Source organism: Podarcis muralis, chromosome 10, assembly GCF_964188315.1.
Source record: "Podarcis muralis chromosome 10, rPodMur119.hap1.1, whole genome shotgun sequence".
Lineage (NCBI taxonomy): Eukaryota > Metazoa > Chordata > Lepidosauria > Squamata > Lacertidae > Podarcis > Podarcis muralis.
In genome coordinates, this window is record NC_135664.1 from 7,616,668 (window position 1) to 7,640,997 (window position 24,330).

Genomic DNA, 24,330 nt, shown 5'->3' on the forward strand with positions numbered 1-24,330 from the left:
ACAAATCCACTTACATAATTTTAGCTGCAACCCTACATTTGTTATAGCTGACACTGAAATCACTGGGAACAGAGCAATACATGAAATACAATTTATGAATCATTCTGAACCAAACAAATTGCAGTTTAATTTATACATTTAGCTTTGAAAATATAAGCTTACACTCCAATATAATGCTATTGCACTGCAAGCCAATGTAATTATTTATAAAGCACCACCTGTGGACTTGACACTTTGCAGCATAAACCAAGCAAAAACGGAAGAGGGCTTTCAAATGTCATTTGTAATGTGGGCAGGGGAATCCGCTGCACAGCAGACATTTGAAATATTCAGCTGGGCACACCTTAAGTAGCTCTTTAGATCCAGGCCAATGCTTCAGAACATAACCAGTCAGCAATTCACAATTATGATCACTTGAGCTATTACCATCGTGTCTTTTTCCATTTAACAACTTTGTCAGAAATCCTAAGAATCTCGCTGTATTTTCAAATGAGCAGCGTAGCAATGAGGCACTGCAATCTCGTTCTTACCATGCATGCCGTACTCCAGATATCAGCCGGTGTGCTGTAACCTGCTCCTATTAAAACCTCTATTGATCTGTACTGCCGTGTCTGGATATCTTCTGTGAAGTGTTTATGCTAAGAACAGAAAAGACAGCAGTGGTCAGAAAACATTAGCATGTAGGTGGCAGACCAAAGAGCAAAGTCTTAAGACACACAAAATAAGTTATACTTACCACCCAGCAAGCATTGCCCAGGTCAGCAATTTTAACTCTGATTTTATCTGCATTTCTTGGATCCAGGGGATTCACCAGTAAGTCGGCAGCACGGGTTTTTGCTATTACAAGCAAAGAAGTAGCAAGAGTTAGTATCAATGGCATGTAATTCAGTTTCCACCTTAACGTGATTCTACTGGGCCTCTTCAGGTACAGCCAAAGTGGCAATTTATGCCATTAAGTGGAAAATAGCCATGAAGCTCTATCCCACTTGCCATCAATATCTTCAGCTAATTTCTAAAATTTCACTTATGCCTGTACAAAGGAGAATTTCACTGTTTACATCCCATACTTACAGAGAGTGGTAACTTGTTATACATTATAATATTAAAGACACTTTCAAAATGGATAGTAACTTATATAATTTGGCAGAATGAAAACTTGCCTAGAATATCCTCTTCTGTCAACACTTATATTGCTTGGTATTCCACACTGTCCCACCCCCCCTTACAAAGTAAACCAACACACAGCATTCAAGGGAAAATTTATTAAGCAAAAATCAGGTAAGTGTTAGTCACAGATATAGCACGCTAGTATCCTGAAAGTCTGCTGCAGCAGAGCACAGCGTATGAATTGATTTAGGGACAAGCAATATCCTGTACAAGATATGACACGTTCATCTTGCTCCGCAACTTGTCAGCTTTAAATGATTACTGCAAGGACAAAAGTTAAGCCCCCCCTGTTTCATATTTCTGAAGTATCCATGGAATGAAAAGACACCCTGAAGCAGGGGGGGGGGGACTTTTTGCAACTCCTGATGTTTTAGGAATCCAGAAGAGAGAAGGTAATACTGAATCCACAGGTGGCTCAGTGGTAGAGCACGTGATTTGCATGCAAAAGGTCCCAGGTACAAACTCTGGCATCTCCAGGTAAGACTGGCAAAGACTTGTTATATCTGAAATGCTGGAAAGCTGTTGTCACTCAGTATAGTAGATATTAGCCTGGGTCACATGTAATGCTAAGTCACAGTTTGTTCAACAAACCAGCAGTTAATCACAAGTTGTCCCTTAGGCAATCAAGCAAACTATGGCTTGCTTCTTCAAAGTTTGATTCATTTTCAAGCTGTTCTTGCCTCATGCATCTCTAGCTTGGTTAGCTTCCGGAAGAGGATGACCAAACAAACCATGGGTAAGTAAAGCTCGCACATATCACCAAGCCATAGTTCAAACAAACCAATGTGTGTAAGCCAACAGCAAACAATGGCTTCAGATCATAGTTTGTTGGCAGTAAGCAAACCATAGTTAAGATACTGAGCAGTTCACATATAGAACCAAGCAACTGTTTAATAACTACATTGTGTGCAAACTAAGGCAATATATAAAGAAGAAGAAGAACAGAGAGAGATGGATTTCTTTGTTTTTCCTCTCTCTTTGCCATCTAAGTTTGGGATAACCAACAAGTAACCCAAGAGATGCATGGGACCTGTCAGGCCCTTACCATGCGGGTGCTCCTCTCAGTAAAATTATTGCGCAACTGGGGCAAAACTCTTAAGGAGAAAGGACAGTAATGTAATAGCTTGGGATGGAGCTTACAGAAAGAGAACTTTAGTTTCTGATCATCTTAGCCAAGGAGAATCTGGTGATCCCTGGTCCCTGGACAAAACTTGAGTTTTAAATTTCTAAACTTACAATGATGATCTGTCTTACCCTTGCTGAGCAACTACTACTTCTGAGTGGGATTCTTCTAACACTAGATCAACTGTTCCCTGATTATTCTAATTCTCATAATTCATCAATCTGACGATACCTATTTTCAGAATCTGTTTGCTCGCTGACAATTATTATCAGTGGCTGCAAAACCCGACTACATTCCACACCCACACATGTGTGTAATCATTATACAAACTTTCAGCTACTGTCAACGCCCACATACACCTTTCAAGCAAAGCTTGTTAAGACAAAATCCAAACAAGCTCTAAAACCTCCCCAGTTATCAGCTATTCATACAAAACTATTCATAACGCAGAACTGATCCTACCAGGCTGCCAGTTCTGAATCTGAATGCATCACCTACTATATAGAGGGGTGGGTGGGTTTCTGGACAATTGAGGGGGGTATGTTTTCTCGTTTATGTCCTTCTTCAATCCTGGCAAAGGAAGGGAGTTTTAAACTCCATGGTGCATCTCCCAGTCCCAATCTCCTGTTCTGGTATCATGACTATAAGTGGTTAGAGCTGCCTTTATCAACCTCAGGTCCCCAGATTTCTGGAACTACAACTCCCATCATCCCTGACCACTGGCTATGCTGGCTAGGAATGATGGGAGTTGTAATCCAACAACATGTAGGGACCCAAGGTTAAGAAAGGCTGGGTTAGATGCTTGACAGGGCAAATTCCTTCACTCCCCTCTTTTTTTTTCTTTTCCTCGCCTCATGAGATATCCTCTAAATTTAGTGAAATTACAAACATTCTGAAAATTGCCTAACAAATCCTTTACCTCATTATCAACAACAGATAGTATGCTTATCATAGGCTTAACTATCACCAGAGCTGTACCAAAATTTTGTGCACTGGTAGGGCCCTATTCTGGCCCAAGTGTTTACAGTAATTAAGAACACAAGTTTAATATCAAAAGGTATGAACTTGAATATTATTTGCCCGATTTTAAAAACAACAACAGTAAAAATAATCCTAAAAATTACCAGCGGATCAGTTTTACAGATGTGTCACAAAAATTGCACGAAAACTTCCTTCTCCCCAAATCCCTAATCTCCATATTACAAGTTGGGGCAAGTGCTGTGGGTGAAAGAGTAGCTTTCAACAATCTATTCCATTGTTAATACTGAAAGTTAGAGATGGATTTGAAGCTAATTTGACCTTGCAGCCCAAAATAATAACAAATAATAATCTACACTTCCAGTCCAACTCCAGTATCTAACCTGCCTGCAGAAACTTTATGCTCCATTGAATTGCATGCAGCTGTACTGCAATTTAAAATATGTGAGCACTTTTAAAACCACGTTTTTATATGTTATAGGACTCCAGTTAGAAACTGCACAAACTGGTCTCTATGCAGCTATCTCCTATGTCTGGGTTTTCCTACAATTTTCCATTGTTGTCTACAGGCGGCTCTCACTTCCATACCAGGGTTGATAGAATGGGTTCTAAAGAACCCATCTCCATCTCTGTCTCCTGGATGAAAATGCATGAGGATGATGACAGCACTCTAAGCCTGAGTCATTACATATTGCATTACTGGCTATCTCATCTTTCTTTAAAGTGTCAGTCACTTGAATAAAAAAAAGTTTCATGCTCAAGACAAGATTCTGAGTAGCTTCCCTTTTACCATCAGGTTATACAAAGTCCAAACAAAGACCACATATTATGCACTTTTTGCAAATTTCAACCATTGTTTTTAAAAAAACACCTTATTAATTCATGATATCTGCTAAGCTCACATTAACAAACACATAAATATGAAGTTGCAGTACAAATGTACTTGATGATATGCCCTCCATTAGCACCGTGTTGATTTGAGGCAACAGTGGCTTACAAGGCAGGAGTTTATAATTCTTCAAGTGTTTTGAATGAATGAAATGCACGACTGCTGAAGACCGTGCCACCCTTTTCTTCCGGCTTCTTGTATTTCACCAAGTATCCTTAATCTCTTTTTCGGGGATGCCGATTATGAAAGCAGTGGTGCAACATCTGGGCTACCAGAGCAGTTTCAATCCCACGAAGAGGCTCAGCTGTACAAGAATATGAAGACATGGAGTGACTAGGGTTCTCATTAGGGCTATCCATTCCTCACATCTCCAAAATTAAAGCTGCAAGGTGCTGGGAGGTACTTTGCCAAAGACGTGTATCATCTGATCCAAGAAAGATGGGTGGAATGTAAACAAAGTCCCCAGGTCCTTAAGCAATGAGATAAACTATGCTGCAGCTTCATTCATTTTGGCTATCCGTGTTCCAGGAATTTCTTCTACTTTTATTCTCTTCCTTTGTTTGACCAACAGGTCTCAACACTCCTTCTTGGGTTGCTAGTGAAATTTGTTTATTCCATGGTAGAGGACTTCTGTCAATTCCTAGCTAGCTCACTGCAGCTCTCATGCCAGCCCAGGCTCCTCTTTTTTACATACAGCTAATATCCTTTGAACAACCTGTTGAGCCACGTAGGAGGGAAAAGAAAATGGAAAACGGCATGTGTTAGATGTCATGAAGATAGTTATTGAGACATCTTTAAAGCATTCTTCTTCCCCCACCATCCTTTTCCAGCCCAATTACTTTTAAACAAAGCACAGCACACGTTCAAGAGCGCTCCTACATGACTAACAAAGCTCAAAGGTAAATTCATCCCAGCTCTGGCCACAGAAAACAGCTCTATTGTCTCTTATTCAGAGTGGTACTCATTACGTTTATTCGAACTCTGAGGGGGGAATATTTAATAGCTCCCCAAGCAATCGTTTTTAGCAACATCTCCACTTCCCCAATGAAATCCCCTTCCCAGCCAAAGACCCTAGCCTTCAAAAAGTATAAAACTACCAAACAGGAACTGAAATTGTTGAAAAACAAGATCTTACCTAGATTTCCTGCTGGAGTTCAGATTTGAGTCAGTGCTTGGAATTAGGCTGGCTTGATTATCCACGACTATGTTGCTCATTTATCTGTGTCAGGGTCAATTATAGGGACATTAGCAGACAAATGTACATCTTTGTCCCGAGTACTAGATAAATGTAGGGATCAACGGAAGAGTTAGGCACACTGGCTGCCTTTTAAAATCACTGGAACTGTATACGTTTCTTACAATGTTTTCACTACTTCGAATCCTTTTATTTTGTAATTGTAGACTGGAAGTGACTATTTAAAAAGTGGGGACATTATCCATCCAGCATGAGGCATCAAGGTGAGGCTAAGGATACTCTTTGCTAGGAAGACTCTAACTGTCAAGCACTGAGGTTGCAAATTAAGTATATGGACTTCCCTGTGTCCAGAACTCTTTTTCAAGCTTTGGGACTGGAATCGTGGCTCTGAATTCTCTGTAGGAGTGGAGGGACACAAAAAATTATTTCCTCCTATCCCCAAAAAAGCAACCACATAAGCACTTACATCCAGAATAGCGTGCAAATCACAAGGGAAGCCTTTTGGAAATTCCTGGAGTGTCTTGTTGTGCTGCACAGCTTGATATTTCTTAGCCTTCTGCTGGGATTGTCTGGTAATCTGGCAAACATCCTGCTTCTCAGCATTTCAGATATTTTTTGAATGGGATTTCTTTTTGGAAATCAAGGTTCATAGATAGCTGTATGTCTCCAATTAGGACTAAGGGTTCCAATGTCCACATCTGACCACTTCTGTTGCCCAGCAATGCTCGCTTTACTGCCTCCAATTTTTTATTTTTTTATTTTTTTTTAAATACTGTTTCTTTAGCATGGTTCCAATATCTAACACAGGCGAAACTTGTCAGGACATTAGGACAGAAATAAAGGAGAAAATAAACAGCCTAAAATGCATATCCTTGTCTTAAAATAGCTGAGAACCAGAATCACAGGTGGCATATTTTTCCAGTGGTAAAAGAGGGGACTCTCAAAACAACAAAACCTTGCCTTAGAAGAGCCTGCAAAGCAGCAAAATCGATTAACATCATGGGAAACCAGCACAAGCAAAGCTTATTGTCTGACATATTCTCAAACGCTAAGATGGGATCCAAACAAAGAGCTACTTTAGGCATGCCCAAGAGCTTGGAAAAGCCCAGTGAGATTTGTTTACTTTTTTATTATTTCCACAGCAGGCCCTCACATCATGTCACTGCTTCTCGATGCCCCATCCATTATTTGCCACATGACTTGGTAGGTTCTTTAAGAAATACAAGCCCAAAAGGCAGCCCAGGTACGCAGGAAACAAATGGTTTTGTGGCTCCCAGGCTTAACAAGCCGTGCTGTGCTAATAAGAGAGCAACTTACTTCTAAAAATGGCAAAAGAACAGTTATGTAATGCAAAGTTCAACAATATGCACACAGAAATATTTTTAAGACCACATGTTTTCCACTCTCTCCCTCTCATTTTACAGTGAATAAATATCTGCCAAGTACAGCAATGCAAAAATTAAAAATGGGTACGCTTTAGATAAATGGTCACAAATTTCTGAAACCAAAACACTTACTTTTTGGCAAGTCTCCAGTACTGGATGCTGAAACCGTCCTGCTCCTATCGTGAGATGGAGTACTTCCGTCTCTTTCAGTTACAGCTGATTCTTCAGAAACAGCTGAACCACAAGCTACAGAATCTAAAGCTCCAGAGAATACGGAAGCCGAGAATTCAGAGAACTGCGACTCAGAAATTTTATGACGTCCATTTGGCAATTCACCATTAAATTGTTCGTAGGAGCTACTATAGCTGTAATCATTTTTTGCATTTGGCTCATCAAGATTATATTGCTCAGTATTTGGGCATTCCTCCTCTTCATCATCTTCATCTTCAATCTGTTCTTCCAGCAAGAAAGGACCATTTATAACGTGGCCATTTGTTTTGGGGGATTCTATCCAAGTGGGATCTGCAGATTCTGAGTTGACAAGTTCTTGTTCAACATCATCGTCTTTCTCTGTGTTTTCTTTTTCTGTATCTTCCTTTTCATCCTGATCTTCCGTTTCACCTTAGGAATTAAAATATATATTTTATATTTTACACTTTACTAGATTACACTTTCTCTCAGAAAATTATGACCTCTTAAAACCAAGTGGGGTAAGTATTATGAAGTATCATTTGAATTTTCAGTTTCAGTACATGTTATGCAACAATACTATTTCATCTGAGTTAGCAAAGGCAAAGTAAAGGACTGCATAAATTTATGCTTATGTAAGTAAAGCAGATAGTCTTCTATAGCTTTTGCCTGGAGGGATGTTATTACCTTGGGGAAAAATTTTTTATATCAATGGCTGGTTACTTCTACAGTTTCCCTCTCCAACAAAGATGTCTCTTCAGCATTTTATTTTGGCACCACTCTGAACAAAACCTAGTGTGCTAAGCCAGTGGTGCACCATAATAGTAATGGCACTTATTGATTTCCATGTTCCTTACGCCGTCCATATCAAAAAGCACCCTCCACTTGCAGGATGGAATTGGGGGTCTGCTCTTTGCAGAAAAGACATGCAAAGCCTCTTGCAGCTCATGGAATGAGTTTCATGGTTCTTTGGCTCTGACCAATGGCAGCCTACAAAACAGATGGTGCTTAGAGCATCGGTACAACAGCATCTCTGGACACACTGCATCTTTTATATCAAAATTTAAGAAGACCCAACACTCACCATCCTCATTCCCAAGTTCTTCATCTGCTACCTCCTCTAACTCAACAGTTTTTAGCTTGACTTCTGGGTGGTATTCATCCTCTTGTTCATTGGACGATACAGTAGATGTTACATTTTCTTCTATTTTTTTTCTTTCGGCTTCTCGCTCCAGTTCCTCTATCTCCTGCAAGCGCTTTTCTAGTAGCTCAGCCTGTCTCTTTTGCTTTTTTTTCAATTTCTTCTTTTTGTTTTTAGATATTTTTCCAATCTAAGAAATTTAACATAGCTAATTACTATTTATTGATCCTTACAGCCATCCAATGTGAAGTTTAGGTTACTCTATAAAAGTCTGGCATCTGTGAACTGAGAACACTAATGCATAGTATTGCACAACTGACTTTCTATAAAATTGAAACTCAAGAGGCAATTCAGAGGATAAAGTAGCCTGAAGCTATAATTGCTTTGCTGACATAAGATATACAAACTGAATAGAGAGGCCCCATTATTTCTCACTATTATTTCTCACTATATAAACCACTGCAAGCACAGAATACCTATCTTTTAGGCTACAAATGGAACCTATTGCCATCTGCACTAGACAAGTTAGTTGTTGGGTGCAATTAAATGTGCTAGGATTATCCTTTAAACCCCCAATGAAAAGTTTATAGCATCTAAACCACTTATAAAGATTTTAAAGTAGTATACACATCTTGCTAAATAACTGGCCTCCCTGCCCAGTCCCGAAAGTTCACTTTCAGGGGCTCTTCACTAGGTGCCCCCACTAAATGAAGTGAGGCAGGTGACGACTGTACTTTATTTTGTCATTTAAAAAACCCCTATGGTTATAGCTTAAACAAGTGAGGTTTAGAAACCATGGTTTGAACTTGGCTTCTTTTAAACTAACCATAATTAAAGTCTTCCTTAGTTTGGCAGTTTGGATGGAATGGTTAAGCAGAAGCAAACAAGAACGCTTCAGAACTCCTCCTCCCAGCTATGCAGGAGGAAAAGGTAATGCAAGATTAATTTAGACAAAAGATCCTATTTATAAACCAAAACTGTACTTAAATAAGGATCATGGATGAAATTTAAAATGCTAACAATTTTAACTTTCAACTCTTTAAACAGGAGCCCTGAATACTCAAGAAGAATAACACAAGACTACTTACGGGTTTTTGCTGAGGGGCAGTACTCACTAAAAAAGGAAATAAAACAAAAGAGGAAAGAAACAAAACACTTAAGAGTCAAATTTATGAAGTGATATGTGTAAATTCTGTGCAATAATCAGAAACATCTTCTAATGAGAGGCTGATGGTCAGGTACTACCTTAGATCATCTTTATCCAACCTAAAGTGTCTAGAGGAGGAAGAGGAAGAGGAAGAGGAAGAGGAAGAGGAAAAGGAAGAAGAAGAAGAAGAAGAAGAAGAAGAAGAAGAAGAAGAAGAAGAAGAAGAAGAAGAATCTGCACAATTTCTATGAGACTCTACAACCTTGTTAGGGCCAGTGAATGGGTTTTAGGTTTTAAGCCCTAAGAAAGTTCTTCATCATGAACTAACAAAAGATGAAAAATATTGAAATATTAATCTTTTCCAGCCTTACAATGTTAAATTATTTGCTTGTAAGTAATCCAGTTCATCCATTTTACTGATACAGACTATAAAAACTTTTCAAGATTCTAATACTACCAAAGACCACTTAAAAGAAACATGGAAACAAGGCACAGTGGTACCTCTGGTTATGGACGGGAGCCGTATCCCAAAAAGTCTGTAAAAAGAGGTGCCCTTCTGCACACGCACGCGCTGCGCACATCGTTTCTGCATATGTGTGCTGCATGCAGATCGCTTCTGCGCATGCGGTGAAACCCGGAAGCATACACTTCCGGGTTTGCTGCATTTGCAACCCAAAGATTACATATCCAGAGGGATACGTAACCTGAGGTACCACTGACTGTATTATTAAAATATTCCACTTACAAACCAGTCAAAGCTAAATTTTGGGGGCTTCAGTTTAGAAAATATGTAGTAAAGGTAAAGGGACCCCTGACGGTTAGGTCCAGTCACGGACGACTCTGGAGTTGCGTCGCTCATCTCACTTTACTGGCCGAGGGAGCCGGCGTACAGCTGCTGGGTCATGTGTCCAGCATGACTAAGCCACTTCTGGCGAACCAGAGCAGCGCGCGGAAACGGCATTTACCTTCCCACAGGAGTGGTACCTATTTATCTACTTGCACTTTGACGTGCTTTCAAACTGCAAGGTTGGCAGGAGCAGGGACCGAGCAACGGGAGCTCACCCTGTCACGGGGCTTCAAACCGCTGACCTTCCGATCAGCAAGCCCTAGGCTCTGTGGTTTAGAGCACAGCGCTACCAGTAGACATTAAAGGGCTGCACACACCCTGACATTACACTTAGATGTTACAGAATGCATGCCTTTTCTGAGAGACTACTACCTCCATGTGATACATTATAATATATTAAGTGTGAGGAGTTAATACGGTCCACAGTATGAGATGGGCATTGCAAGGTGGCACTGACAAACTGACAAATTGCTTCTTCTTTTTAAAGTATAACTGACTGATGTCCTGAATAATACACAAAATAGTAAGAAAACCAGTACAGCTTGTTCAGCTTATTTAATTAAGACTTCATGCATTTCAGACAGGACTGAACCCAGTTTCACAGCTCAAAGGCAATGAAATCTAAGGGACTTATTTGGTGTCTCATTTCCATATATATATATATATATATATATATATGCATGCATATCGCTCTCTGCACATAAAAGAAATCCCCTTCATGTTTGAGGAAGTGGGATACAGAGGGTGATGTCTTTAAAAATGCTTCACGATATAAGAGTGCACACCTAAAACACAGTTTAAAACTTAAAACTGGGGAAATGTTCCAGATCACGTTAGCTCATATGAATGTTGCATTAACAGCAGGAAAGTATAAATAAAACTTGTAATTAAGGTTTTTCTGCCTACCAAAAGTGCGGAAGTATATGAAGAATTGCAGCACTCGGATTGTTTTGCTACATTAAAATGAACACTTCTTATACATTATTCATATTCTAATAACATTCTTAAACATTCAAATTAACCACGTTTAAATTTACTATTCCCATTAACTAAAACTAATTAAATGTTGCTGCGGCAAGTATGCGATCTTTTTTTACTTACTGAGCGTTTAAAAGTACGGCCGTACCTGCAGAGCCAGAAGGAGGAGGAGCCCCTGCTTTCTGCCACTCCGTTGCTTCCGCAGCCATTCGCCGCACATAGGTGTCATCCACACACATTAAGATGTTCTCTGGCTTGATGTCTGTATGGATGATCTTGCACTTGCTGTGGAGGTAATCTAGACCCTGCAGTACCTGGTTGCAAACCAATAAAAGGAAGAATAATTTCATTACAATGAAAGCCTCTTCCACTCATTGCGCCACAAGAACTCAAAAGACTACATTCGGACATCGCTTGAAAATACATACATACTTGGGAAGAGAACTGACTAATCTAGTTCACAGAACTTCAGTTCCCATCATCCTTGACCACTGGCCTTGCTAGCTATACCTCTTTGTTGGATTATGCACATAAACTATGACTAAAATTTTCTTAATAAAAATATTAGGGCACCTTTTTCTTCTTTCAATCAGATGACATATGTTTTAGTAAAATAACTGGCACTTTTTCAGCAACTAACTTCTTGTGGAAAAAGCATTTTCCCCTTCAGCTATGTGCTGTTAAGTGATGAGATGAAATGCACATAGGATATATTTTAAAGCAATTGCTACTTAAATTGTTCAGAGTTAAACAATTTAATCAAGCAGGTAATTGAAGGCATCACATGCAATAGCAGATTTAGAGAGTTTTCTAAAAAAAATGTAGTCCTATCAACCTAGCTGGGTAGTTATCAATTTTGCAAGCAGCACCCAAGTATTAGCACATTTGTAGCTTTGTTGCATTAAACATCTTACCTGTCGAATTATACTTTTCACACAACGGATAGGAAGGCCCTGGTAGTTGGACTTAATTATCCATTTTAAAAGGTGATGTCCAAGTACTTCAAAAACCATACAGACATCTGAGATTCAATTAAGGATAAATCGTAAGTAATTTAATGACTTTCTAACCATCCTTACAAGCCCACTACACAAGAAAATATTTCACATTTCAACTGAGAACATTATCCTTTGTTCTTGTGCAATGAAAGTTTTCCAAGAATATATTTCAAGCATTTTGGTTTCCATCTTCTACTAGCAATTGGGGAATCTCCTATCGTCTGACCAATCCTTAGATGGGTGGGCTATGCATACATAAACCAGTTGAATCAGATAATCAGCATGTCCAGTTTTGACAGAGCCTATTTTGGGATCAAGCTCCTCTTCCCTTCCCTCTGTTTCAGAGCATGGTAGGCAATGGTCTAGTGTAACACTGAACTGTCCTGGAGAAATGAAAGGGGGGGTGTGGGAATGCTCAGTTCCAACCACTTTTCCTTAATCCCAGTTTACATTATGTCTTTACTGACCTTGTACATATTTTAGCAGTGGTCAGTCATTCCATTTTCAACCCAACAGAAAAACAAAATCAATGTAAGCCTGCTAACTCATTCTCAAAGGAGACCCACTAAAATTAAGCAGGTCACAGATACCTGACCATTAACTTCAATGGGTCTACTCTTTTATAGCTAATTTTAACATGGAACTGCAACAGCAAAATAGAGAAGCCCAGAAGATTTTTGGGTTGTAGTCAACTTTTTTATTTATTAAAATGATGTGTTGGCCATTTTTACAGAGCGGAAGGAAAATTTATTTAATACAAATTTCACAGAGTCAACATTGTCAGAAGCCAAATATCCTAGACTAGAGTTTGGACTTATGTTCAGATCAGAACCTGAAATATGTTTTTTAAAAATCCAAACCAACAAAAATATACAGATAACTTACTATAAAAGCAACAGAAAGAACAGGTATGCCTTCATTTTATTTTTAAAAACAAACCCATAAAGATAACAGCTTACAGGTTTATAAACAAACATGAAGCACCTCTCAAATAAACATTGTTTTCAAGTCTACCACAGCAGCTCATTCTAAATATCCATATAATATTTTCAGTATTTCCTTCACTGTTATGCACTAATAATAATAACAATATTTCTGGGTTGGATCCAGTCTTGCACTCAGCCAAGTTCCATTAGTGCTGGAGGAATGAGGCAGGGTGAGATTTTTGCCAATTCCCACTTCTCATTGGAATAAAAAATAATTGAAGATACCCATTTCCTACACTTCAAAGGCTGTGTTGAATAAGAATCCCCTATGTGAATGGAAGAAGCCCTTCCATTTGCAGAATATTATGTCTGGAGCCAACCCAATGTCTTAAAAAAATTACCTGCTAGCCTAGTGTTTTACTTGAAAAAGCATAAAGGTTTTCCTGTCTTTTAAAATCAAGACACTGGGCAATCAGCAAGAAAAAAAAAGATACGTATGCCATTCATGCCAGAAATTTTGAAGTCATCAATTAATTGTACAACCATGTCTTTATTTGGATCACTAGGGTCACTTTCGCGGACCTAAAAAAAGAAATGAAACAAGTCACTTAAATTAAAAATATCATTTGAAAAAAACTGTAAAGTTATTTTTAAAGATACTGCAGCTAAAAAATATTACTTGGTAGTTACAATTTTACTTACTATGTTTTGCAGAATCACAAAATTAAACACACACACACACAATTTCATTTACACTCAGTCACTAAGCTTGGGAGTGTTATCATAATACTTACACATTTAAGTAACTTTATTTCATCCAAGGCTGTCTCTGTATAATGTTGAGCACTTTTCACAACTTTCATTGCAACAAACCTTTTCCCCCTTTAAAACAGGAAGTAAACAAGCTATCAGAGCCAAGACTTTTTTTCCCTATTTAAGACAGACATCCAATGTCCTACTGGAGAATAAGTACAACTTTAAAACAATTTGTGACAAATTGCAATAATATCCAGGTAAGTGAATGATAAATTTAACCTTTTTCTCAATTATTATCTTTCAAACAGTTAGAGAGCAATGTCTCTTAAGGGTTATTAAAGACACATTTGACTCAAACAAAGACAGCATTAATATACAATGGTACTTATATAGGAGATAGACTAGAAACATTTATATAACCTCAACTAGACTCCAACCCATTAGTTATTCAAAATAAACCAAAGCCACTATTTACATGTATTAGAACAGGGGTAGCCAACCTGGTGCTCTCTAGATGGGATAATTCAGTTGGCAAAACATGAGACTGTTAATCTCAAGGTCGTGGGTGTGAGCCACACATTGGGCAAAAGATCACTGGATTGCAAGGGGTTGGACTAGATGTCCTTTGTGGTCCCTTCCAACTCTACAATTCTATGGTTCTATGATTCCTATCATCCTTGGCCAGTAGCCACACTTGATCGCTGGTGGGAACTGTAGTCTAAAACATCTGGGGAGCACCAGGTTGGCTACTGCTGCTTTAGAGAGCTAACATGCAAAGGAGGAAAGTTGTTGCTTCTTACTGCATATCCCAGCATAGCCAGACTGTAGAGAAGTGTCCCCATCCTAATTTCCTGATAACATGATACCGACCATTGAAAAGATCTCCAATTTTCACTGGATGATAGCCACCTTTCAAAAAAGAGTGGGGGATGGGGGGCAAAATTAGCATTAATTTGATTACCTATACAACAGTGTCTTAGCACTTCCAAGTAACTTTAAGCTGTAATCCTAAACGTACTTACAAGATGTGGTGTCCAATATGACAATTAATAGACCGGTTAGTAGGCCCATTACAATTAATAAACATGACTAAGTTAGCTCCATTCATTTCAATAGGTCTAATTTCAGTAAAACTTTGCTGAATACCATCCTAATGAGCAAGTCTCACTGAACTTGATTTCAAGTAAACATGTATATGATTGCACTGTCAAACTTGTTCTTCAACTTTAGAAAAAAATATCAGATATGTCAGGAAGCTGCTTGTATAGTTCAATCTATATTTGCTTCTATAGAAAGACGTCAAAAAGAAGAAAATCCTGTTGGAACCAGGAAATTAATAGGACTGTGAACTCAGTTTCAACTAAGAGTATTGCGTTCAGAACAATGTTCCAGTTTAAAGCTGCATTTAAACCTGATTTTCTTCTCCTACAACTGGGATGAACAATTTTATCAGGGTCCAAACAGTGGTCCAGAAATTAATTATGTGCAAGCGTCATAATAAAACTGGCACCATCTAAGAGCATTGGGCTTCCCACCTTTGAATCACATGCTCCCAAGCATTGCATTACATACAGGAATTCTGATTGACATATTGCACTCACAAGGTTTATAATATTAATGTATGGAATCTCTCATATATTTTATAAAATCTTTTCCTTGCTAGTCAAGCTGCAGCCAGTTCCACCACCACCATCCTCCCCACACCCATTTGTAGTAAAATTTGGCAGAGCACCAGGAACTGGAGTGGGCCAGCAGACTGCCAATTGGCCATCCCTGTTGTACAACCTAATTATCAAGATGATTTTCTGCTGCACCACCTCAATTTTGAGGACAGAACATATTGTATCCAAAGTTCAGTACTAAGTTTCACCAGACATCACACTTTTATTAAATTACATCAACAATGAATCAAGTATAATTCAAGCCAATGTTTTTTGAAAGGAATTTCTGTTTCTGACTTTGGGCTCGTCCACAACTCTGCTTGTCCCACCACTCTCCCCTGGGAAAACCTGCTCTTTACCATGGTATCAGAGCAATTGACAAAGACTGACATCTGCTCCAATTGAGCGGTAAAGGTAAAGGGAACCCTGACCATTAGGTCCAGTCGTGACCGACTCTGGGGTTGCGGCGCTCATCTCGCTTTATTGGCCAAGAGAGCTGGTGTACAGCTTCCGGGTCATGTGGCCAGCATGGTGAACCAGAGCAGCGCACGGAAACACCATTTACCTTCCTGCCAGAATGGTACCTATTTATCTACTTGCACTTTGACATGCTTTCAAACTGCTAGGTTGGCAGGAGCAGGGACCGAGCAACGGGAGCTCACCCCATCGCGGGGATTCGAACCGCCAACCTTCTGATCAGCAAGTCCTAGGCTTTGTGGTTTAACCCACAGTGCCACCCACGTTCCTTGCAGTATTGAGCGGTAAAGAGCGGGTAATCCAGGGGAACAGAAAGCCTCTCAGTCCCGTGCTTTCTAGGAGCAGGACAAGCAAAGTGTGTATGAGCCCTTAAACGAACTACTTCAGATGTCCAAAGTTGAGCTTCAGCAGCTCAATTCACCAAACAATTGTTTGGCGAAGCTTATCTATAACTTGGCGCTTTGTCTGAGTAATGTAAAACATACAATGGTTTACTATTACAGTGGTGCCCCGCAAGACGAATGCCTCACAAGACGAAAAACTCGCTAGACAAAAGGGTTTTCCGTTTTTTGAGTCGTTCCGCAAGACGAATTTCCCTATGGGCTTGCTTCGCAAGACGAAACGTCTTGCGAGTTCGTTTCCTTTTTCTTAAAGCCGCTAAGCCGCTAAGTGCCGCTAAGCCGCGCTTCGCAAGACGAAAAAACCGCAAGACTAAGAGACTCGCAGAACGGATTAATTTCGTCTTGCGAGGCACCACTGTAGCTGACAAGCCAGAATTAAAAACCACGATTCTACATCATGCCTGCAAGCTATGGTTTGACATGACATCCAAATTCAAAAGCCACAGTTAGGGCCATCACTCGCCTCCACAGGCAGTTGCAATGTAAACACATGAATGATAAGTTCATGGAGAACAAAAGCATAAAGCACCCCCGCCCCCCGGACACACAACTCATCTTCAATAATCTTGCTATAGCCCTGGCTTTTACCGATTGTTTCCTGCATAGCAGACACTGCAAAAAGGTTTCCAGTACACAAGAAAGAAATTAAAATAAAGAGAGACCCCAAACGATGTGGCCACAATGCCAACATGTTTGCCACCAAGACATGCAGACTGAGAAAAGGTACATGCCTAATTATGGAATCCTAAATCCATTCTGCTCAAGACTTTTAATGATGAACTCAGCTGTGAACCACTGTGTTCTTGAGTTTCATTCCACTTTTCTATCCAGCCCTCAACTGAGTACAAGTTCAAAGGTTGCACACAGGCACTTTAGGATTCTGAGTTAGCAACTGTGGTGAGACAGTGGTGAGAGAGGGCAGAGGATTTCCAAAACCTGCTACCTAAACTCCTTTTAAATGCCACGGATTGGGATTTTCTGCATGCAGGCCCTTTACCAGAGAGCCATATTCACACTTCAGTGCCAGTTGTTGCCATCCATAAACTTTTTGCCCCCACAACTCCAGCACTACTCCATGCTTCAACACAACCAGTTGCACAGAACCCATCTCCTGTGCAAGCTGGTGCTTAGGCGAGTCCTCACAAGAAGACACTAATTCAGAGTTAGAAACCAAGATTAGGAATCCAAAACATTACTCTGCAACAGGGTGATTTGATTTAAATCAAATTGATTTAAATCATTAGTCAGTAAGACTTGATCTAAATCATTTTTTTACAGAAAGACTCATTCTTGCTGGTATAATCTTAATATTTACAACCAGATGAAGGTTTCATTTTTGGAATAATAATTTTTTAGTGTAGTTTTTACAGTTGTACCAAAAATTACTGATTTGGATATACATAGACAATTATTAAATTATTGTTTATATTTGGACAACTTTTCTGCTGTACTTTTTTGGAAGGAGGAAAAAAAATCATTTCCTTAATAACAATTTGCACAACTTGTTTAACTAAAACAATAACATTATAGCATATGTATCCATGTTTGTTAACTGATGTGGTTAAACGGTTTAAAAACAAACAACCAGACTGAGTTTTAGCACAGGTGAAAAACTTAAATCAAATCCTTATTTCCTGATGAATAGCCTTTGGACTATAATGTAACTTAAATAGAAAAATATCTTTAGGAAGATTTTTCCTCCAAAATAATTTTTTTTAAAAAAATCCAATTTAAAAATAAAAAATCCAAAATCTTTGATTTTTCTCCACCCTGCTCTGCAATTTTCCATGGCAATGTCAATCTGCTTTTACAAACACTGCTCTTTCCCACAGTTAAGAGGGAGGGAAATCTAATGAGAAAGGTTTTTTATAAGCTATGGGATTGCGATGATAAAATAATTCACCTTGATGCTATTCGACTTTAAATAGGTTCAACAGGATCATCTATCTGTTATTAGCCTGAATAGATACACAAGTTAGGTTTCTGCCAGCATTCAGCTATGAATGGGTGCAGCTACACTATCTGAATGGGGAGAGGCGGTACTGGAAAGAAAGTGACTTTTTTGGACAAAATGCTCAGGTGACAATTGTAGGGGCTTTGAAAGAAATTAAGGTAGAGGGGCAGAAACTTTCCAGAGACCAGTGCCTAAAAAAAAACAGGAACATGCTGACAGCTGCCCTAAGTGTTTCAGGAGACAATTAGTCTGCTCTCATGAGTAGACTAGTCAATGATAGCACGGTAGTACACATGTCACCACTTTGCCAGCAGTCAGGCAAAGTAAGGAAGAGTGCTTTCTGATCACATCCAGGGACTCTGGTAGGACGGAACTGAGACAAAGAACAATAATGTATTCTTGGAGCCTCAAACCAACATTTGGCACAATGCCTAAATTGAACACTGTTACATACTAAGGGTTTAGAGTGCCTGGTACTGTGAGAAAGAACAGAATCTGAAAAAGTACAAGGATTTCAATATACAGATCAAGGACCTAGATCAGTGGTGGGGAACCTCTAGCCTGAAGGCCTGATTAGACGCAGCAAAGGGTCCTGCTGCCCCACACCAGACATCATTTATGATACTGGATGTGGAGCAGATTAAAGATGTGGCTATAAAGGAACAATCAAGAACCTTAAAGTATGCTCCCCATTGTTCCTTGGCAAACAGAAACTGTATTTGGCCTTTAAATTTAGCAGAAGAAGAAAACTCTGCTGGGATGAGTTCCACTCAGGAGCTCCCAACTGAAGCTGCCAAAAGCGGGGTGTGAAGCCACAGCCAACTGGCAGTGGCTGCGAATCCTACTTCTTTTGCCAACATAGTTTTAAACCAAGCCATGCGGGTAGAAGAACATTTAGCAAGCCAGTTTGCAAAGGAAAACACTTCACCTAATGCCACTATGATTAACAGGTGGGTGGATCTAGTTTCCCACTCTTGAACTAGATGCAGCTACCTCCAAGAAAAAACACTTCAGAAGCCCAGTTGTAACACATTGACCACACATCACAGCGGCCTGGATCACATTTAAAGTAAACTAATCCGAACTATGGCTTACCACGGCCACACAAACAAGATGGCTCCTGGAGAACAGCTTGCGGCCACTTTGCTATCCCCCAGTCCTTTTATCTCAGCATGGCACAGCAAAGTTTGGCTTTGTCCTGTGCTTTCTAAGCAGAGGTCAGAGCAGTTTGGCCTGTACCCCGCTGCTTCCCCCCATAAAACCTGCTCTTTAGTGCTAAACTGGAACAAACAGCAATCCATGGAAAACCTGGTTGTTGTTTGTTCCGATTCAGTGCTAAACCACAGGTTTTCCTGGGGGAAAGCAGCGGGACAAAGTGTCATCTGAATCCCATTTCAAAATTAAGCTTTCTCTCCTTAACCATGAATCAGGTTTGTTCTTGGTTTGGCCTAGCATTACACATGACACAACTGACGTCTTACACTGATTGCTTCACTATATATGCTTTGCTGCAGCACGTAACACCAAACCTTGCAGATGTACAGACAAGCAGCAGCACTCCGTATCCCCATGCCTTATATACAAATTCCTGACACTCCCTAGATTGCCAATATGTGCTGCCATTGCCAATCCAAGTGAAAATGATTCCATAAATACTCCTAAATTCTTAATAAAAGTTTTGGGGTTCCCTGGCTTCATTTTAATCCAGGCTGGTGAAGGGCTTATTAAACAATACTAAACCCAGGTAATGGGGGAGCCAAAGAATTCACATACAAGGGAGGAGACACAGAGTGTAGGGAGTGCATAATCCTGTGGCACAGTTTCCAATCTCAATTTAATTTTTACATCTACGCTGGGCCTTTCTTTATACCACTGTGTTTTCTTCAAGTGCTGGCATTCTATTTACACTACCCACCATGTTAATTTCTGGCTATCTGTTCTAAAGAGTCATTTTTCACATTCGTATCTTACTTCATGTGTAGAATTTATGCTCCTACAAAGCACACAAAGAACCAGATTGTGCACCAGGGGGTGCGGGGAATGAGTCGTTTGGAAACAACAACATTGGTAACCTGAAAGTGTCTCTTTAAATCTGGCACTCCAAAGGTCATAAAGAGCTGTTGTGCAATTTAGCTCTGTATTGAAAATAATGTGATGCTTCATATGACGACTGAATGCTCTTGAAGCAAAAGAAATCGAAAAAGCAGAGATTACTCTTCCAGAGCATCTCATGAATGTACCAGTATTCTTAGCTGGCAAGTGCTGGAAATTCCTGCCTTTGTGAATTGGATGAATGGGAGACATCCCCAGAGCTGGACCAACATTAGCAAAGACAAGAGTTGACAGGAAAAATAATAAACTCTCTTCAGGCTGTGCAGTTTGCTCACACGCACTAACCTTTGCAATAATCTGCAGGGTCTTCTTGCTCTTCATCATCGGATCCCAGAATCTCCTCCTCTGGCTCTGGAGGGGCTGGCTCTGGCAAAGGTGGAGGAGGAGGTGGCGGGGGTGGTGGCGGGGGTGCAGAGGGAACTTTCTGTTGAGGCTCTGGCCTACAAATGCAAAATGGTACATAATTCAGTAAATAATACTCTTGCCAAAATTACCCTCTGAGCACTTTATATTTCCTTTCTTGCCATTTAACAGTGCAATCCTAACCATGGCTACTCAGAAGTAAGTCCTATTAAATTCAATAGAGTCAGCATTTGGAAACTTCTTAAAATCCAAATCCATCTAACCACCAGAATGAGAAAAAGCAAGAACTAGTATATATTTAACATAACCTGGCTGTGAGCACCACTATTTTACTGCATATTGGCTACAAACAATGGCACTGACAATGCTAAGGAATACAGTGGTGCCTCGCAAGACGAAAAGAATCTGTTCCGCGATTCTCTTCGTCTAGCGTTTTTTTCGTCTTGCGAAGCAACCCTATTAGCGGCTTAGCGGATTAGTGCTATTAGCGGTTTAGCGGCTTAGCGGCTATTAAAGGCTTAGCGGCTTAGCTGCTAAAAGGCTATTAGCGGCTTAGAAAAGGGGGGGGAGCGGGGGGGGAATCGCAAGACTAGCAAGACGTTTCGTCTTGCGAAGCAAGCCCATAGGGGAATTCGTCTTGCGAAGCAACTCAAAAACGGAAAACCCTTTCGTCTAGCGGGTTTTCCGTCTTGCGAGGCATTCGTCTTGCGGGGCACCACTGTATTGCAAAATGTAGTGTAAGTACAAGAAAAGTCCGTTACAAACACCAGAGTAGGATACAAATGGGCCTTTGAAAATGAGTTCCATCTTCATTTTTACAAAGTTTTGAGGAGTATGTTAAAGGAACAAGGCATTAACAATATGTAGAAATCAGCATAGCAGATTTTTAAATCTAAAAGAGGATCTAATTCATAGATTTCCTTCACAGATTTTTATAATACCAAGCTAGCAAATTAAGAGATTCATCCAGCAAAATGAAAATCAAATAAGCCAAATATTTAAGACAGCAGCAAAAAAGAAACAAAACCCTCAAGATTTTTTTTGTAAACTCAAGATTTCTGTGCAATGTTTCAAATACAGAATTCTTTATTAAATCAGCCAAATATTTATATGAGAAGAAATCTACAGCAAGTCATGTTTTCAAATGGATCTACTGCACCCCATATGCAAAACATGTTAGATTTCCTATACAGTGGTGCCCCGCAAGACGAATGCCTCGCAAGACGGAAAACCCGCAAGACGAAAGGGTTTTCCGTTTTGGAGGCGGTTCGCAAGACGAATTTCCCTATGGGCTTGCTTCGCAAGAAGAAAGCCCATAGGGAAATCTCCGGGGACCTCTTTTAAATGCTGGCGGTGGGTAGCAAAGCCTTTCCCCCCCCTCCGGCCTTCAGAAGAGGTCCAGGAAGGCCGGAGGGGGCCGAAAGGCTTTGCTCCCCACCGCCAGCATTTTAAAAGCGGTCCGGGATAGCAGGGAAGCGCTTCCCGCTATCCCGGACGGCTTTTGAAGGTCCTGGACCTCTTCTGAAGGCCGGCGGGGGGCAAAAGTCTGAAGGCCGACGGGGGGCAAAAGTCTTTGCTCCCCCCTGCCTGCCTTCCCGGGGGCTTTTAAATCGCCCCGGGACAGTGGAGAAGTCTCCACTGTCCCGGGGTTTTTTAAAATGCTGGGAGTGGGAAGAAAAGCCCTTGTCTCCCCCCCCCCCCCAGCCTTCAGAAGAGGTCGGGGGACAGACTGTCCCCAGACCTGGTCTGAAGGCGGTTTCCATAGGAACGCATTGATTGATTTTCAATGCATTCCTATGGGAAACCGTGCTTCGCAAGACGAAAAACTCGCAAGAAGAAAAAACTTGCGGAACGAATTAATTTCGTCTTGCGAGGCACCACTGTATTGTTTATACAGTAAGTTTCAGTAAGTTTTGTGATGAAAAAGATAAAGCCAAGTCAAACTTGCTTTCTTAGATAATGTTCAAAACAAGGATCTCCTTAAAAAGCAATTAAGCAACACTAACAAAACTTGTTGAGTGGTACTGAAGGCTATTTTGTACAATTAACTATACATTTTAGAAAGTAAAGCATATTCTATGGTTTTGCCTGACAAACCTGATGAGGAGTTGAGGAGCATGTTAGAATATAAACACATTGCAAATGAATTAGAGTATCAAAATCTTATTCTTCAATTATAACAATGGATTAAAGACAATCTATGTTAGTATACAGTTGCGATCGAAATTATTCAACCCCCACTACAAATCAGGTTTATTATCAAAATTTACAGACTTTCAGCTATTTGCAATGAGCAAATCAAGCAAAAGCAATTGAAATAGGTCAACCCAAAGGATGCTTCAAGTGGTTTCCTCAAATTCAGCTGAAAATGCAATTTATACTGCAACTTAAACCTGATTTGCAATGGGGCTTGAATGATTTCAATTGCAACTGTAGCCTTCTAATAAATTCACAACTTGGTTCCTTCTTAAATTTGGACAGAGGGTAGAAAGCACAGAAGGAATCTTGATGCTCAGGCCAGTTATGTTTCAGATGTCACACAAAACCAAGATGACAAGGAGCCTTTGACTGACGCCACGTATGTTACCAATGATGCCTTCACTCCATTCCTAGTTTGGGACAAACTATAGTTGAAGACTCTTTTGGGGGGAAGTTCTTCCTCAGGCATAGGCAAACTTGGCCCTCCAGATGTTTTGAGACTACAGTTCCCATCATCCCTGACCACTGGCCCTGTTAGCTAGGGATGATGGGAGTCGTAGTCCCAAAACATCTAGAGGGCCGAGTTTGCCTATGCCTGTTCTTCCTTATATAGGCCTGGAGAAGACTAGTGTGAAACACCTTTCTTTCTCATTGATGCCACAACTGTGGGCAAATCACAGCTGAGTACAGAGCAAATCTCTCTTCGTTCAACTACCTACTCCACTCCACCTCAGCATCTCATGCCTGAGGAAGGATCTGAAGTGATCAGTTTGTTAGAAGGAAGATATAGTCAAAACAGCACAATGGCAGCAACTTCCCATAGATTATGGAAGCAATCAACTCATTAATAATGTACACACCCATTCATAAAATCCCACCAACCAACAAAATGACTACATGAAAAAAAAGCTCAACAATTCTTCCCAACCCACCAATAAATAAAAACTCAGTTTCAGATTTAACCAATCTTGCATAACACAGGAGACAACCACACAAACTTAATTTTCACAAGAATATATAATGCCATATTTAAAATGCTTTTTACATAATAATGCTAATATATTTCAGTAGGTTGCTGTTCCATGTATTTTAAGGAGGTGTGAATTTTTTTCTGTGCACAAAAACAGGAGTAATAGTATATCCAAATAGCAATACCGTATTAATATTGCCTGCTATACTCCATTGTTCCTATGGCAACTGGCTCAGATTTCTATTCCCATCACCAACTGCCAAAGACAACTCTATGTAAGGAGAAAAATGGCTTTAAGTGTGTCTGTTCAGAAAAACTTTACCAGGCAAAGTTAAAAATGAAAGCTCTGGAATTTTGGGTCTTGAAAGATAAAGGACTTTTCTGTAGTTCCCATGTATTTTGTTATCATCAAACTCTAAATCAAAAAATTGACATGTTACAGGATTTTTGACCATTATCATCAGGATGGGTTAC

At 40.0% G+C, this 24,330-nt stretch overlaps 1 protein-coding gene across 7 annotated transcripts in view; it reads right to left on the reverse strand.

The window, feature by feature from the left end:
* Nucleotides 1–24,330, reverse strand: part of SRPK2 (SRSF protein kinase 2) — an 88,242-nt gene that overhangs the window by 11,531 nt on the left and 52,381 nt on the right. For all 7 annotated transcript variants that reach the window (XM_028747456.2, XM_028747458.2, XM_077935780.1 and 4 more), the window contains exons 3-13: nucleotides 20,610–20,764; nucleotides 14,520–14,628; nucleotides 13,758–13,845; nucleotides 13,458–13,545; nucleotides 11,954–12,060; nucleotides 11,188–11,353; nucleotides 9,156–9,181; nucleotides 8,011–8,257; nucleotides 6,870–7,358; nucleotides 737–837; nucleotides 531–638 (exon numbers count right to left, since the gene is read on the reverse strand). In XM_028747456.2, coding sequence (XP_028603289.1) covers nucleotides 531–638; nucleotides 737–837; nucleotides 6,870–7,358; nucleotides 8,011–8,257; nucleotides 9,156–9,181; nucleotides 11,188–11,353; nucleotides 11,954–12,060; nucleotides 13,458–13,545; nucleotides 13,758–13,845; nucleotides 14,520–14,628; nucleotides 20,610–20,764 — 1,684 coding nt within the window. The remainder of the gene's footprint in view (nucleotides 1–530; nucleotides 639–736; nucleotides 838–6,869; nucleotides 7,359–8,010; nucleotides 8,258–9,155; nucleotides 9,182–11,187; nucleotides 11,354–11,953; nucleotides 12,061–13,457; nucleotides 13,546–13,757; nucleotides 13,846–14,519; nucleotides 14,629–20,609; nucleotides 20,765–24,330) is intronic.